The sequence below is a fragment of the Aphelocoma coerulescens genome, chromosome 7 (assembly GCF_041296385.1).
Source record: "Aphelocoma coerulescens isolate FSJ_1873_10779 chromosome 7, UR_Acoe_1.0, whole genome shotgun sequence".
Classification (NCBI taxonomy): domain Eukaryota; kingdom Metazoa; phylum Chordata; class Aves; order Passeriformes; family Corvidae; genus Aphelocoma; species Aphelocoma coerulescens.
This window is the reverse complement of record NC_091021.1, coordinates 18,592,193-18,609,212: the sequence shown is the minus strand read 5'-3', so window position 1 is coordinate 18,609,212 and position 17,020 is coordinate 18,592,193. Positions and strand designations below refer to the sequence as shown.

Genomic DNA, 17,020 nt, shown 5'->3' with positions numbered 1-17,020 from the left:
TAAATGAATGCATATAGTGTTTTGATACATATAATAATACATTTTAGTAATTATTTAATTTCTCTTTTTTTGTCAGGATCCATCAAGAAACCATAGGGCCTACAGACTAACTGTAGCTAAATTGGACCCTCCAATAATTCCTTTCATGCCTCTACTTATAAAAGGTAAGCTTGGATGTTACCAGAATTATTAACTTGAAAGCTATTTGTCAACTATTTGAAGGATAAGAGTAGCAGCAAGAAAAAGCAAAAATCAATCTCAGTGTGAGGTGCAATCTTTTTCCATTATAAAAAGCACGACTCAGAGACAAGAACAACTGCTTTTGTACATCTGAATATCATACCTCAATTTTATTAGTCTCAGAAATGCTGCAAATTAAAACCTAAATGTTTTATTTTCCAGCTGCTATGATTTTTGTAAGGGATAGATAAAACATTCTGCTGTCTTATATGGCCATGATTCAGTAATGGGCTTTTATGTGTCTTATTTCTATACAGACATGACATTTACTCATGAGGGAAACAAGACATTCACTGACAATCTAGTAAACTTCGAAAAAATGGTACGTATGACATATTTGAAAGAAAACTTAAAAAGACCTCCCTATTCACCTCTTCAAGAGTGAACTTTGCAACAATGAATTCCAGGGCTAGAGAAAATGAAGGCAGGACCAAGAGCTGGCAAAAATAGTCTGTGTTGTACACAGAGCCTAGGACCTCTGGGTTTCTGGAAAACCTCACAGAGGTGGAGAATAAACTGTCCACTGAACCATGCACAGCCAAAATATTTCTTAGGAGAGGCAGCATCAGGGACAGGAAGCAGAGCTGTTAAAGACACTTTTTAACAGCCAGTTTGGGACCAACCTGTGATTTTAACTGCTGTTCCTTCAAACACATCTGAACTGCCTCAGGCTGGGATAGTTCTGCATTGCTCCTTGGAGAATGAAAGAAGCATTGAAAAGAACTTGCACAACATCTTATTTTCTTTTTTCCTTTGACAGATGAAAGGAGATGTCTTTGGCTTGATTGCTTTCCTACTGGAAAGGAGAATCAATGATAAAAGGCTAGACCATGCTCAAATTTGATTTAAGTCCTGCACCTAAGTTGTCATCATTTCAAATACCATTGTCAAAAACTGCAGGCAGGCAACTTTGCATTGCAGAAATCTGAACTGAAACTCGAGTTTCTCGGCAGTGAGAAGACATTTTCTTGGTTGCTAAGGCTGTGTTCCTAATTAATGTGGTTAATGACACCTGTATGTGAGAACCTGCGTTAGCCAAACCCAGCTATGGCATCTGCCTAGTAAAACCAAACCTGACTTACTACTCTGGCAGTAAACAGTAGAATCACAGAATCACTAAGGTTGGAAAAGACCTCCAAGATCCCTGAGTCCAACTGTTAGCCCAGTACCACAGTGTTCCCCAGTAAACCATGTCCCCAAGTGCCACATCTACACACTCTTTGAACACTTCCAGGCATGGTGATTCCACCACTTTCCTGGGCAGCCTATTCCAATGCCTGACCACCCTTGAAGTGAAGAAATTTTTTCTCACATCCAATCTAAACCTCCCCTGGCACAACTTGAGGCCATTTCCTCTCAGCCATTCAGCAGCCATGCTAGAGCATATTTCCTCTGTCACCTATGTGTCCTTGTTCTTAGTAGTACAGTAACCAGAACCACTCCATTCCACTGGAGTTACATAACTGCAGTTATTTCCACTGCACTGTGGAGGCATTTGTCTGACCCCCTGAGCACTGAAAATTGCAGAGGGGAAAAAAGGAGGACTTTTAGCTCTTTAAAAATCTTCACAGAAAAGTGATCATCACTTTGAGTGAATTCTCTTAGATTTTAATCTGTCGCTCCAGGACAGCCTCTGTCCTTGGGTGAAAATACCTCTTTACTAAGATGAGACATTTTGTGAGTAAATGGCAGTGCTAATGCCTGAGTAAGGGCCTGACCTCACTTTGCAATAATAGCTTTCTCTAATTGCATATGCAGACGGTGTTGCCATCTCCTTCCAAAGGCCTTGAGCCTTCTACCTCCAGAAAAGGACTTTTTTTTCTCGACTGACTGTTCTAATTAGATATAGATATAGATACAATAGTATAGATAGTAAATACTTTGGGGAACACAGAGGGATCTCAGACTTGGTTGGAACACCTCCAAACCAGAAGGAATGGCAGCTGTGGCTGGCTCCAACATCTCCACCTCACTTGGCCTGTTTACACCTCCTGAGCCAGAAGAGCCGGTACATCCACTGGCCTCAGAGCTCTGTGCCTCAGGCTTTTTATGCCTGATTTTGTGTAAAAGCCATTACAGGAGGCAGCAGCTCTCCTGTAAGCACTTCTTGTAGACAGAAGTTCAATGCAGGCTTGTCATTTAAAAGTAGTTCTGCTCCACTCTATACCACATTTTGGCACTCCCAAAGCCAGGAAGGAATTTTACAGCAGCTTAAACTGATCTATATTTACATTGCTGCAGGTCTGCTCTCCTTACCCTAGTCTGCTCATTGTCTTATTTTCATAAGAATGTTACCCCCAGAACAAGAGTTTACTAGTAGCACCCAAAGGTTTTAAATAATATTTTATACTGCAAGAATGTAGTACCAGTAGTCTGAGTTTTGATCATTTTCTTTAGGAGAGGAATGTGCAATTAGTGTATTTTTGATGCTGCATATTTTTTAAGGAATCAATATTGTGTCTCATGTTCCTCAAGTCACCAGAAAGGGAAACATTCTCCTTTTTTAGTATTCTAAGCATTTCTTCAGTTAGTGTACCTAAAAGCTCATTCTGCTTTTTCTCCATGCCTTACTACAAGTATATCTTTTGTATTTTTATTGTTCTTCACTAACTCTTCTCATGTTTCTATGGTGCTTTTACTGCCTCTCTCAACCCATAGCTGTTCCGAGCAACCTGTATTCAAATTCCACCCACATAATTCATTCAAATCCTACTGTGGACCTGGCAGTTTTTAGCTTTTTGCATGTGTCATGAGGTCAAGCAAAGAAGAAAAGCCTACTGTTAAACCTCAGTCGCTGCTGCCTACTTGCGTTAAGCTTAAAACTGTCATATCCACACGTAATTGCCAGATATTAAACTGTGAAGACAAGACCACTCAGCCAGATAACTCTCAGATAAATTCCCCTCACTTTTAAATAAGTATAAGCCCAAGGAGTATCTGTGATGTTACTCTTCCATTTTCAGGAGAAAAGCAGAAACCAGATTTCCTCACAGGAATCATGTCTTGCCATTTGTTGTTTTGGTCTGTTTGTTGTGCTGCAGGATGTTGTGTCATAAGCAGATGGAGATTCCTTAGAGTATTACTGGGAGCCACCCTTACTGATGTTTCTGAAACATCTTGGTTCTTTGGAAAATTGTTTCCTTTTATGTTTGCTGAAGTTTATGAATAAAAATATCTGGGTAATTGCCACTGGTGGTGCCACTCACCACTGGAGGAGGTGGGTCCCTCTGACTCTCATGTAAGCACAGTGATGAAACTGAGAACAGCCTCTGGCATCGTGTCTGCATTCTCACCACAGAGCTCTGATCCCGACAGCTGATGTGCTGCTGACAACTTTATTCCTGTATCTGGCAGCCAAAAGTAGAAGTTTGACCTAGTGGCATCTCTTCAGCTGAAACAGCTTCCTCTAAATCTTCTCTGTTTTGTGATGTTTCTGTTATTATTTATATTAAATGATGCATCTTAAAACATGCAGGAGCTGTCAGGCAGTGTCTGAGCCAGGAGCTCCCTGAGTGCCAGAAACAGCAAGGCCTGGTTTCCTAAACATTTGTGTTTCATGGCTGCTTGAGCTCTGCTCAGATTTCTCCTCGTGGCTGGGGCATGTGTCGTTTCTTCATGGCTGGGGAATTCTATGTGAATAGGCTTTTGTCATAACATAGGAACTTGCACTACAGCCTTTTTCCTGAAGGAGACAGGAGGGCACTTACACAATCTTTGTCTTGTCCACAGCCATCTGTTTTCATAGCATATTGGTAGGAGCTTTCTTGTGTTTGGAAACTCTGGATTCTTTTTTCAAATTGAACAAAATTATCTAGAGAAGAAGGGAAAAACAGACAGATGGTGTTAAACCACATTAGCCTAGTCTTTTTTAGCAACTCAAGCTAAAAAGGAAAAAGACTGAGTCAATTTTTTCCTGCTATGCTTTCCTATATATTGATCTTTTCAGTGCTGGAATGACAGAACAGTGGTATTGGCAGTAGTAGGGGGACGTCACGCTGCAGAGCATTGCTGAGCTTTACCTGCTGCTGCCTTTGTGACTGCGTGCTCTTTCTTCCCCTTCCCCATTTCCTGATCCTCCCAGAACTCTTATCTGGAGGAGGCTGGGAGGAGTGGGAGGACATGGAAGCCTAGGGAAGATAAGCCAGGGATGAGAATGGCAAAGCCACAGCTATGGGTAAAGAGGGAGGTTTGTAAACAGACCCATTTGGTTTGCACAAGATGTGGGCAAATGTTACAGTGGGGATGCTGTAACATGATGCACCAAACAAGGAGGCCGTGGAAAAGAAATATATATGGACTGATTCTTGATAGATGTTTCAGAGATGTTTATTTCTCCAGCCACATGGCCGGGGCGCTGCCGAGGAGCTGCTCAATCACGGGACCCGAGGGTCCTTGCCCGCGCAGGGGAACACAAAACAACCAACGGGGAACGAGGCTGAGCAGGGGCAGGGAAACCCCGTGCCTCCCCCCCAGGGCCCCTCTCCCAGGGCCACATGGCGGGGGGGAAGGGACCCTGACATTTCACCCATTTATTTTTAACAAAAAGAGATTTAAAACTTAACATTGAAAACAACTGGATAAACATAACAAGAACAGTTTTTAAAGAAAATAAGCCACCCTCCTGAGTCTTTAAATGTCCAAACAGATTCTGTGGAACATCTTAAGGCTGACAGAAGGGAGACAGGATTCTCTGGGCATGCGTTGTGGGGAAACTGATGCAGGAGAGGGCTTAATTTCTTCCCTCCCCCTTTTCATCCCCCACTTGGCATTGGAAAGGGATTTTTGGGGAAACATTTGGCAAAGGCATGGTTTTGTAAGGGAAACCATGGATGAAAAAACAGATTGGGAATACACTGGGGGTAATAGGATATAGGGTAAAAGGGAAAGGTGGGATTAGGAAAGAGAGACTGTAGGGACTGTTTATAATGCGGATATTGTCTAACATGACTACGATTTTTAGCATATATACTGCCTTTTACAGAAACACCATCAGGCCCAGTGACCTCTGCTGCTTGTAACCCTTTTCTACCTTGCACAATTTTGAACTCCGCTACTTCTCCATCTCCCAAGCTTGGAATGTATTTTTCAGGGTTATTCTTTTTTAATAGCAGTTCTGTGAACGAATGTGTCTTGCTGGTTGTCACATCTCGTTATAAAACCATAATTTTGTTTAGCATTATACCATTTTACTATTCCTAAAACCTTAGCTACGGTGATATTTTTCTTTTTCCGAGTGGCTGCTGTTTTCTGTCTTGCTGCGTTCTTGCTTTCTCTTTCGGTCGCTCCCGTGTTGGAATTGTCGGGGCTGCTCGTGCTGCCAGGGCCGCTGGAGCTGCTCGTGCCTGTGCGCTCTTCCCGGGGTCACATTTGGGGCCGGGCCGGGCAGCGCCGCTCAGTTCTCCGTGCGTTGCCTCCTCTGGTCGCAGCTTCGCTGCCGATGCCAGGCCCTGCAGCCACGTCTCGGCCGGGTCCCTGAGGAATGACTCCCCTGCACTCTGCTCCAGCGCACGTTTCGGCTGGGTGCAGCTCCGCTCCACCGCCACTGCCACCAGCTGCCGCCCATGGGCCGCCCCTCTCAGTCGGGCGTTCACAGGGCTCGCTCCACCACGCTCTGTGCAGGGCCAGGCGGGCACCGCCGGGTCGCTCCGCTCCCGCCGCGCCTCGCTCTGCTGCCGACACTGCAGCTGGAGTCGCTCCGCCCATGTGCGGGAATTGCCTCGCTGCTGCTTGGAGAGAGCTTGGTCCACGTGGGCGAGGCCGCACGTTCCCTGAGCCAGGCTTCCCTTCGCCAGGACACAGCTGACATTGCTCAACAGTCTGGGTAATTAAATAATATTCACGGAAATATTCTTCCATCAGCATATATTTTGACTCAAAAATTAACTGTGTCCAAACAGTCTTCCAAAAGTCTTTGGTAAGAATTAAATCCCAAGAAGCATAGAAAAAGTTCTTAAACAACCATGCCAGGAAGTGTTTCAGTTCTTTTTGAGCTTGAATTAAGCTAAAATTTACAAATCATTGTTCAAGAATCTTTTTAAGTTTAAGATAAATTTCCATATGCGGCTCGGAGAGCCAAGAGTCTTCCCACGGTTCCTCCATAGGTTAGATATGGAATAGCAAAACAAAACAAGAAGAGGAATCCACAGTTTCTAGAATTTATTCACAAATCAGTCGCTGTGGGGATCGGAGATCGTTCTGCTCGTATTATCCACCATTGTGTTGCAGCGGGGATACTGTAACACGCATATCAAACAAGGAGTCCTGTGGAAAAGAAATATATATGGACCGATTCTTGATAGATGTTTCAGAGATGTTTATTTCCCCAGCCGCATGGCCGGGGCTCTGCCGAGGAACTGCTCCATCACGGGACCCGAGGGTCCTTGCCCACGCAGGGGAACACAAACCAACCCATGGGGAACGAGGCTGACCAGGGGCAGGGAAACCCCGTGCCTCCCTCAGGGCCCCTCTCCCAGGGCTACATGGCAGGGGGCAGGAGACCCCGACAGGCAAACAGTACTGAACGTGTCAGAAATAGGTATGGTCTTACTCTTTGTATTTGCACTGTATTTGTGCTCTTTACTCTGCCATTTATTGCATGAAGCCTTAAAATCCAGCCTGGAAATTTTTTATCTGTACTTTCGTCAATAAGTAGACAAATAATTAAATTACTGGTCTTAGTAGTTTAAGTCTTTAGTAAAAGGCTTTGTCTTCAATAGCAAACAAGACATGGTTTTAGAGAAGTGTTGAAGGTGTTTTACTTATCTCACTGCAAGAAGCAGATGGGGAGAGGTTGCAAGCTGTTCCCACCATGGTGTTGCTCATATGTACATTCTAGTTTGGCATGTATGCCATGACACCAAACCACCTGCATCTCTTCTCCACTGGTGAGCTGACAGTAGATGTTAGTTGTAAGTGTGCCTTCAGAAGACTCATCTATGTAATAACTGAATACGTATTTGTTACAGAGGAACAAAACTTGTAAAGCTCTTTAAATGCTGTAGTTTTAGTTTGTCAGGTAGGGAACATTTTGAGAACTGTAAGTAAGTATGTGAAAGATACAAAGATAGCAGTAGGCAGCAAACAGAATTAGTTTGTGATCTAGAATGACCCTCTTCTCAGGTGAAGGCAAGCACCCAAAGCTGTCAGTAGTAATAGTTCCTGTAAACTCTATGATTTAGCAGATGCAGGACGACCTACAGCCTGCTGCACATGGCAATATACACCATTTAAGTGACACTGCTTTTATAGCTATATATTTAGAAAAAATTTAAAAGCGCTTTCCTAGAATTATGTCTTTGCAGGGAAAGATGAGAGAGGGAAGTGAGGGAAGTACTGAGCATGACTCTCCTTAGGGACAGGCAGTATTTCATACTCTTGACCACTTACTGATTTCCTTTTTTCAAACCTCAGCTGCATAATTCTGCACTCTGACTGCCAGTACAGAATTTTGTATTCATAGACAAAGGGAAGATGGAATTATTTGGGAACTTTATCAGTGCCATTTCTCAAATCATCAGAGAGCCTGAACAAAGATTAGTTTTTGTGGCACCTTCTCCATATGACATCCAGCATTATCTCAGAAATAACACCTGTAGAGGGAGCAGAAGTTAGGAAAAATCTCTGAAAGTGCTGACCTGCCATGGCAGCACAAGATAGTGCCGTGGTGCTGACCACTGATGCTTATTTTTGTCAACCCTTTTCCTTTTGTCAACCCTCTTCCTCTTTTGCATCACCTTCAGGTGTGAAAAGAGGATTAGAGAATTTGTGCATATTTGTTTTCAGGTTTTGTGGAGATGAACAAAAGGGAACTCACACTCTTATCCATATGCAAAAAAAAGGGCAAACATTCTTTAATTTTTGGAACATAAAGATTATGCAAAAAGTGTGTGACTAAAGCCCTTAGTAGTTTTCAATGGCATGTATGAATATTTATAATATTTAGCAACCTGGGTTTGGAATGGATTAGGAGATAATATGCTGGCCTGCTGCCACAATTCCAGACTGTAAAACTTGAAAGGGTATTGTTGTGTATACATAGCATGCCGCTAGTAGCCATTACTTGTTATATTATGCAGTTGGTTCTATTTCAGAAATATCCAAATTTAGGTGTGTATGGCTTTTTGATAGTGGTCTTACTTAGCACTGTAAGTGAACAGAAGTTAATCTTTGCAGGCATTGACTAGAGGTAATCCTCTACTTGAAGAAAAACTGTAAGGAGCAGGCAATTAAACTTCCATCTGAACGTTTTTTCTGTACATGTTTCTAGTTTTCTTGCATCAAAAGAAGACAATCCAACTTATCTATGAGATTCAGGAAGGGAAATTCACTTTTGTTTCATATGCTGTTTTTCTGTTCACTTCACACCTTACAAAGAGGAACTGTTAGGAGTTTAGGCATTATGAGGCAGTAGAACAGCACTTGGAAAAAGAGTAATGTGAAAAGAGCTCTTCAAAGATACATAAGGCTTCAGAATCTCCCCACTGGCTTGTGATGCTGTCTTTGGGCCACAGTTTCTCCATTTATTCAGCCGTAACACCCACTTCCTCATTTGTTTGTATTTCATCATTGCCAGGATACTTCTGAATGCACAGATTGGATCACATTATCCTTAGGAAAAGGCAAAGGAACCCCTTAAAATGAAGTCTTTCAGCCAGCTGAAGGAAGCCAGGCAGTTCAGCCTTTAACCAGAAGTCAGACAAGTCTGTTGACACTTCCAGTTTCCTTGCCTAGAAGAGCCCACATAATGGCAAATTTGGAAATAGCAAAATCCTTTTTAAAAACCTTCACTACACACACTTAATTTGTCTTTCAGTACAGTACTGCATCACAGTGTTTATTCTGAATATTCTGCTTTTTTTGAGAACAAAATCCCCACAAGAGAAAAACTAGTAAAATTATTCCAAAGAACACTTTTTTTTTTATAAATCTAAATTTTCACACATGAAGCTTAATAATAATAGATCTAAAGATTATTATTAAATGAGGCTTCAAAACCTAAACACTTACAGGTATGAAAAATTAGGGTGTGTATTAACAATCTGTCTAGAAAGCACATCCAGCAAAACTAGCTACCTTCCTAAAAATGAAGTATCCTTACCAAAGCTGCTCTTGAAGCTAGACAGTCTTGAAACTTCATCATGTTGGCTGGTTCAGTTCAACTTTATGATCTCTCCTTGAAACAGTTATTGTAGATGAGTATTTTTTAAACTGGTATAAATCAAAATAGCAGCATCACATAACAGAGCCAAATATGAAGCCATAGATGTGTGAAACAGTCATGTTTATATGCTTCTGTTGTTTTGATTTATGTTGGATTTGGTTAGACTGGAAAACTGACACTGAACATGCAGTGTGTTCTGTCTCAGTCCAATTATCTTGAGTATTTAAGAGGTTCCATTGAAGTCAATGGATTTTATTCACATGCTTAATGCTAAGCACCTGTGAGAGTGTTTGCAAGGTAAGTGCCTTAGAAAATCTTCATAGTAATAATGGCTTGAAGAGGTATGAAAATTACCTTAAGATAAAATTTACTCTTACTTGAATTATACATGTAGATACATAAGACTTTAGAAACAACATAAGCAGATCCATATCCAGATTCTCTAGATCTTTTGGGAAAGTGTGTTTTAGAATTAACATATTTTAGATCAGTTTCAGAATAGCTGCGTTTCATTTGATAATACAAGGTGAAATCCATAAACATTTAGTTCATGATATATCAACAGTGTTTCTTACACCAGCCACCAACCCATTTTTGTATACTTGACAGTACATTAAAATGTCTGAGATTATGAGTGTGTGTGTAAGGAATGTTTTACATTGGTGCTTCCCACTTCTGGAATGACAGATTTCACAAACTTATTTCATTTGTAACATTTTCATTTAACATTATAATTGTGTATTAATTTAGAGGAGCATATACCCTAGGCTTTACTGCTCACTAATAAGAGGTATATCATTCCATTTTGTGAGAGTTTATGACTAAGTAGCTTGTTAATCTCACACAAAATTTCCATAACATATGAAGCAGCCTGGTGAGAGTGTGCTGTGTTAGACGATGTAGTTGTGTTGGAACACAGACATTCTGATAGGGAAGGGCATTTCCCTCCTCTACTTTTTCTTAACCTAAGCAAAAGAAACTGAAACAAATGTTGTGCTTATAACAGTGATTGAATCAAACTATCTAGCTAACTGCTGAAGTTTCAGTTTATTTGGCATTATGTAGAACAACTAATCCTACCCCCACACTGGTGGGTGTATTACATGTGTGGTGCTAATCACCAATCACAGAAGCCAGTTAAAATTCTACAGTCCAGAACTAAATCTTAAATGTTTTGCTTTATGACTTACCTTAATTTCTGTTCTTAAAAACTATTGTAAAATAATATCTGATTTATCAGAGCCAAGTGTATTGATTTAAACTGAATTGGGTGAAATGATGTCTTTTTTCTTGAAGAGGAAGTACAGTCAAGAAGGACAAAGCGACTTCTGTTTTTTTTAGTGAATTGTCAGTAGAAGGGTCCACCAAAAGTGAATCCACTTTTCACGTTGAGTTAGATACACTTGTGCAAGGTAACACTGTCTAGCAGGTCTGTTTATGAAATTTGGCTGCAGGGCCACAGTACTGACAGTGGCCTTCTCACCTGTGAACTGAGCATTCTGCCAGTGGAATCCGTGAACACACACTCTCACATGCTCATTTACACTGTCATTTTCCAGGAGGACTGCATTTTAAACTCAAGTTTATGTAAAGGTGAAAGCTCTTTAATTGCTGACTGTATTCTAGAAATGGCCTTGCTGTTAGTAGCTGATGGTCTTTAAATTAACGTGTAAATACTCCATGGTATTCCTTTTACTTTTTAATATGGTAAGATGTTATCAAAGAAATGCACATTGAAGGGGCTGATTTTCATTCTTAGTTAGGGCCTTTTACAGCATTCAGGCAAGGGAAAGAGTTCTCTGAGCGCATGTAAATTATACTTATGCTTATTTAAAGCCTGTGTAAATGCAAATCACACCCTACATATGAAAGTATCAGCATTAAAATTATATTTTCATTCATATGACTGCTTTTATTGGCATATATCTTCACACTCAGGCACAGTTAGGTGCTTCGTTTAAATGATGATGAAATACAGTGCTTGTTCTCTGATTGCATCCCATCTTTTCCTTCCAGCGCATGATTGCCAACACTGTCAGGACAGTGAAATTCTGCCGAAGCCAATCTTTCAGTAAGTGTATTACAGCATCTGTACAGTCAGCATTATCATCAGTAGCTACAGTAATTACAACTAATTCTGTGTGTACCAGAACTGAAAAGCCTGCTTTCCAGTGATTTTTCTGTGTTTGGATCCTGTGATGTTTCACAGGGTGAAATGTCCTCCAGGAAGCTCTAATAAACCCTATCTCCTCAATCTGTTTTCCTTGCATGTGAAAGAGCTAAATATCTATGAGGTCTCTACCCATCTGTCAAATTAGAGCCAGCTGAAATTAGCCATTGGGTTCAGAAGTGGTTCAAATAACTCTAGCAGGCAGCAGCACAGATACTTGCTTGGATAAATGCTGTTTTAATATGAAACCAGTCTGGAGACATGACCTTTATAAATTACATAACTGCATAAGGTGGTGAATTTAAAACCTGTTTGTCAGTGTAATTACCAGAACTTGCTTGAGGCCATGTAAGATGACAGAGCTGTATGGTAAAGCAGGCTTCTCTGTGGGTCTCATCCCATCCAGGTGCACTGTCAGTCTCAGTCACATGGGCATTTCCTCAGCACTTCATCTGTTTTGACTCACAGCACCCTTCCTCTTTCTCAAACAACAGAATAAATAATATAAAACTATATTTTTATAAAAACAGTTTCTTTCCATATGGGTCAAAGCTTAACTGTAGAAGATCTGTAGAAATTTCTGTAGAACTGTAGAAATTAAGAGATTTTTTTTTTTCTCCCACAGTCCAGATTTTTCTGGCTTTGTGTCTTTAATTTTAATGCGTTAAGCATGAGTGAGACCTTCCCATATTTAGAAATGGAATTTTCATTATAAATGATACAACAAAATGCCAGTATATAGATCTATTTGATCTAAATTCCATGCTTTATGTGTGTATGTGTAATGTATTGTAGATGCCTCAGTATCATTTTTTAGTTCTATTTAAGTTACCTAACACTTATTACATTACACTGTAAGCTGTTCCCTGTGAGGCTGAAGATTGTCAGAAATTAACTCAGTAGTCTTCCATAACTGTTGCTGGAATAGGTATAATGTGGTTATTAAGTTAAGTAATGTAAACAGGTAGTAAATTCTGAGGCTTGAATGGGGCATCCACTAAGCACTACATTGTTACAAATACTTAATACTGAGCTAGAAATGAGAATATTGCATGAAAGGAGGATTAAATCAATTATATAATTTTGAATCTGTGGAATTTGCTGGTTCAAAAGCAAATGAGCAGTTTTAAATCCTACTTGTTAGCTATATAATTTATAGCTAATGACTGGTAAGGTGATGTGTAAAACTGTAACCAAGGGCCATCAATTTTAGTAAATGTAGCCAAGGATGTCCAACAGAAAAGTTAATTTGTGGGGGTAGTAACCAGAAAGACTGTCAGATATGGAGGAAAGGTTTCAAAGAGAGCAATTTCTAAATACTTCCTTTTTAACTCACTAGGATCTAGTCTTTCCTGTGACAGCTTGTAAGGAGTTGTGCATTTTGTTCAGGCATTTGTCCATTTACGTGTATCAATCCTACATCATTTCTCTTTCACCAGATCCTGATGCAGCCCTAACTAATAAAAACCATCAGGATGTTCGGAGCTATGTGCGGCAATTAAATGTGATTGACAACCAGAGAACTTTATCACAGATGTCTCACCGACTGGAACCGCGCCGAGCATAAACATTTGAAGCAATGATGAGAAATGATCTTTTATCCTCTCAAGGTCACTTGTTAAGAACTTCACTTTCTCTGCTACTGCACTGCCACTACAAAAATAAGCAAAAACATATTCTAAGGTCTTAGGCAACGCACAATGTACCAGCCTGCTGGAGAACTTTGGCTGAGGAAGAATATATGCACTGTAGGTGTATGGGTGACCATGTTGTGAACTGTTAATTCATCTTACAGTGTAGTAAGTGATATCTCATATGGATTTAAAAAAGGCAAAAGATAAAATAGAATAGTTCGTGGGAAATGCACAAAAAGCTTGTAACAGTTCTAAGGTAGGTAGTGGGTTCTTCTCCCTAATTAAGAATCTGTATTTTATGATTTACTCTTCAGGTCAGGACCAAAACTGATCATCAGTTTAGCTTGCTCAGCTACTGTTGACCTCAATAGAAGATGTATGTAAGCATCTGATGAAATAATGTAAGTTCAAGAGCGGTCCAAGGTATAGTTCCATTTAGAGAAGACTTGCAAATATTTCCATTTTAAATACAACAGATACTAAGAAAAATTCCTAATCTTAATCATACTGCCCACTACTACAAGCAGTGTGGCCATTTCAGAAAACTGACAGGACTGAAAATATTTTGAATGATAAATAGATTAATCAGTGTTTCTTTCTTTTTTTTCTAAACTACCAGTCAGGTTTTTACAATATTCTATTAAAAAGTAAGGTTGTCAAAATCAATAGCATTAAAGGTAGCAAAGAACTGGTTCAAAAAGAGCACAATATGCACAAATGGATTTCAAGAGAATATTCTCCTGGACATTAAAACCTTAAACTTCAGCTATAATTAATCGTGGCTGGTTAACACATTTTCTGATCTTACACATTTATAAATATCTTAATTTTCAGCCAATTGTTTGCACTTTCAATAGACTGTAAATAAATGTTGATTCATTACGTTCTAGAATATTTATTTATGTAATAGTTATTGTGCCAAAATAATTCCGTTTTATTTATTTTGTTTAGCATGTTATGAGAGTGCAGCTTTTGTCTTCACACTCTGTGCATTTACATGTAGGAGTTGTGTGATCTATCTTTTCTGTAAATAACATGCAGTACCTTATTAAATGTAATTGCTGGAAAGGTTTAGTCACTGGCCTTATTTGCACTTTCAGCTTCATTCCTGCATAAATACCAATGCTACTAATTGGCTGATATATCAAACTTGGCTGCTCATTTGCTGGGCCTCAAACCCGCAGTTGGCCTTCATGCAGTGTGAGATGGATGATGAGTTTAAAGCCAGTCAAATCCATCCCTGCCACAGGGCATGACAGTCTGGCAGTGGTGCAACACCGTGGTCTTGTTAGCTGGTTTGTTTCTAAGGAGAAAACATTTAAATTGGAAGGGTTTAAATAAAGAAGGGAGATAGTTTTAGCTATCCTGGCTAATTTGTCCTTCTCAGTCACTAATGTGAGCACTACAAGTTATCTTATCTTGGGCAGGATTTTACTTCAGGTTAGCAAACTCGAGACCTTGGCTAACTTGAGAGACCTCTGGGTTCAGTCACCACAGGGAGGTCTCTCAGGGCCTGCAGCCAGAGGGGAGAGGTGCTCTGGCAGTGCCCTTTCCCCTCCCAAATCCTTCTGGGGATGGCTGTACTACTGCTGGGCAAGCCCAGATGGCAGCCAAGTGCATGCCAACGGAATGTTCAAATGGCCGAAGTCTTTCCTACTGCATTCACACTTGCTCTGTGCTGTGAAGCTGGATGTCATAAAACTGTTTAAGCCTGAAATTAGAAGTTGCAACTATTGTCTCATAAGCTTCAGAGATGACTCCATTGATATAGTCTACATTTTGCTTTGGACGCAGAGTATATTTTTTTTGGCATTGAGCAGAACTGTGTGGAGTCAGTATGCACATACAGATTTTTTTTTTTTATCTATAAAAGTAATTACATTCTTTTAGTCAAAACATAAATTCTGCAAGAGTTGAGAGTCACCGAGGAAATGCTGACACATAGAACCACAATCTGCTTGGTACCTGCATTCTGAAAGGGAAAGAATTACACAGTTAAGAAATATTCTGCAGCATGATGAAATAATTTATTTTAACTTAGCTGTCTGACTGGAAGTTCAAGATGATTCAGAGGAAAACCAGCTAATAACATAGAGACAAATTCGTGTCTTATTATTTCAAGTGAGAAAAATTTATTTCCATTTGTACTGTTCAACGAATATACTTCATATGGCTTTTTCAGATGCAGAATCTTCCCAGAAGCAAAGTATGCAGTAGAATAAACTACAGGGACACAATTAATTCAAAAGGCATTTTTATCTTTGCAATCAATTGGTAACATCTCTGAGTTCATGATTATTTGTTCCAGGTTTGTTCCTATTGTTTGGACTTTCATTTATTTCTGTGTTAGCTGGTTTATAAAGCTGCCAAGTTTTGGCTTGGCTCTGCGTATAGACCAATTCTTCATGCGTTTAGTATGTTTTTATCCCTTTGGTTTATTCTTTTTTTCTTTAAAACCTCTAACTGTTTTACTTATTTGTTGCTAACAGTCTCTATCGTGTAGTTATATCCCAGTGATAAAAAGAGAGGTTTTATGGCACCTCCATATCAACAAATGAATGCAGTTTACCTACTCAATGAAACTGGTATCTGACATTTTTAATTTTCCAATAAAGGGTGCTGTATAAATGACAAGTGTTGCTATCTCTGTATCTAACTCACTCAAGTGGCTCAGATAGTTGCTATGGTGCTGATCACTGTCTACATATCTAGAGATTAGATTGATAGAACTACCTTCTGGCTCTAGAATCTGTCCTGGGCTTCCCTTGCTCCCTGTGTTGACTTTACAACAGGAAGGCAGCTGTCAATATATTGCTCTTGCTGTAGGAAGTCTGAGTGACTGTTGCAATAGAGTGGAGAATGAATAGGAACTCAAGAAACACTGAAATGTCAAAACATCCATCCTGACTTGCCCCTGTGCTCACAGCTGCAAGTCACAACTTGTCCCTGCTTCACTGAAGACACCCCCTTACTGCTGACTCTCAGGCCAGTCTGCAGGCCTGGCTTCAGGGAGCTGGGCAATCCTCAGCACCGCTCTGCTCATGGTCTATCCTGCTTTAGTTGCAGCACTTGGCCTGCTTGTGGCCTATGCCAGCTATCCCTGCAGGAGAGTGTCCAGCCATTACTTGTGGGGGATCATGCAGCAGGGCCATTTCCAGGGGAGACTACAGAGCTGTCTGTCCTTTCCGTCCCACCCCCACAGTCCTCCAGTGGGACCCAAGGTGCTCTGTACCACCATCACACCCACTTGCACAAACAGCATAAGCCCTGCAGCACAGCCCCCTCCTCATTGCAACACTGCAGGCTGAAAAAATATGTCTGTTCTAAATGATGATTATGCCTGATGGTCACAGGCCATACAGTGCTGATATGGCTGGTCCACGCTGCTTGGCCTCAGGGCCCAGAGCTCCTTACCCTGTTTTATTTACTGGCAGAGTCATAACTGTAGTACAAGTTTTCAGATGAGAGATGACCAGGAAGCAGTGTCCATAATAAATATCCACTGCAGGGGACCACTAAGCCAGCATGGTGACACCTTGAGCATTTTGGAAATTGTTCTGCATTACAGGGTTCCACCACTGACATTTTTTTGCTCAGGCATCAACAGAGAGCACAAACACCTCTGTTTAGGGCTGCAGAGTCTAAGGGGTCTCAAGGTACAGCTCTCCCAACCCTGGCACATTTCACTACTGTTGACTTGTTAGGGTTTGTTCTTTTTCTCAATGACCAGGCCCAGTGCTGACTGGTTAAATCCAGGGAGGCTTGAATCCTGCGCACCAGGAGGCTACAACTGTTTGGTAAAGGCAGGATCCAAAA

The 17,020-nt window shown here is 40.6% G+C and overlaps 1 protein-coding gene across 1 annotated transcript in view; it reads left to right on the top strand.

The window, feature by feature from the left end:
• Positions 1–15,738, top strand: part of RAPGEF4 (Rap guanine nucleotide exchange factor 4) — a 156,704-nt gene extending 140,966 nt beyond the window's left edge. The window contains exons 28-31 of the mRNA XM_069020648.1: positions 77–164; positions 498–562; positions 11,417–11,471; positions 13,010–15,738. Coding sequence (XP_068876749.1) covers positions 77–164; positions 498–562; positions 11,417–11,471; positions 13,010–13,137 — 336 coding nt within the window. The 3' untranslated portion in view covers positions 13,138–15,738. The remainder of the gene's footprint in view (positions 1–76; positions 165–497; positions 563–11,416; positions 11,472–13,009) is intronic.
• Positions 15,739–17,020: the final 1,282 nt, after the last annotated feature.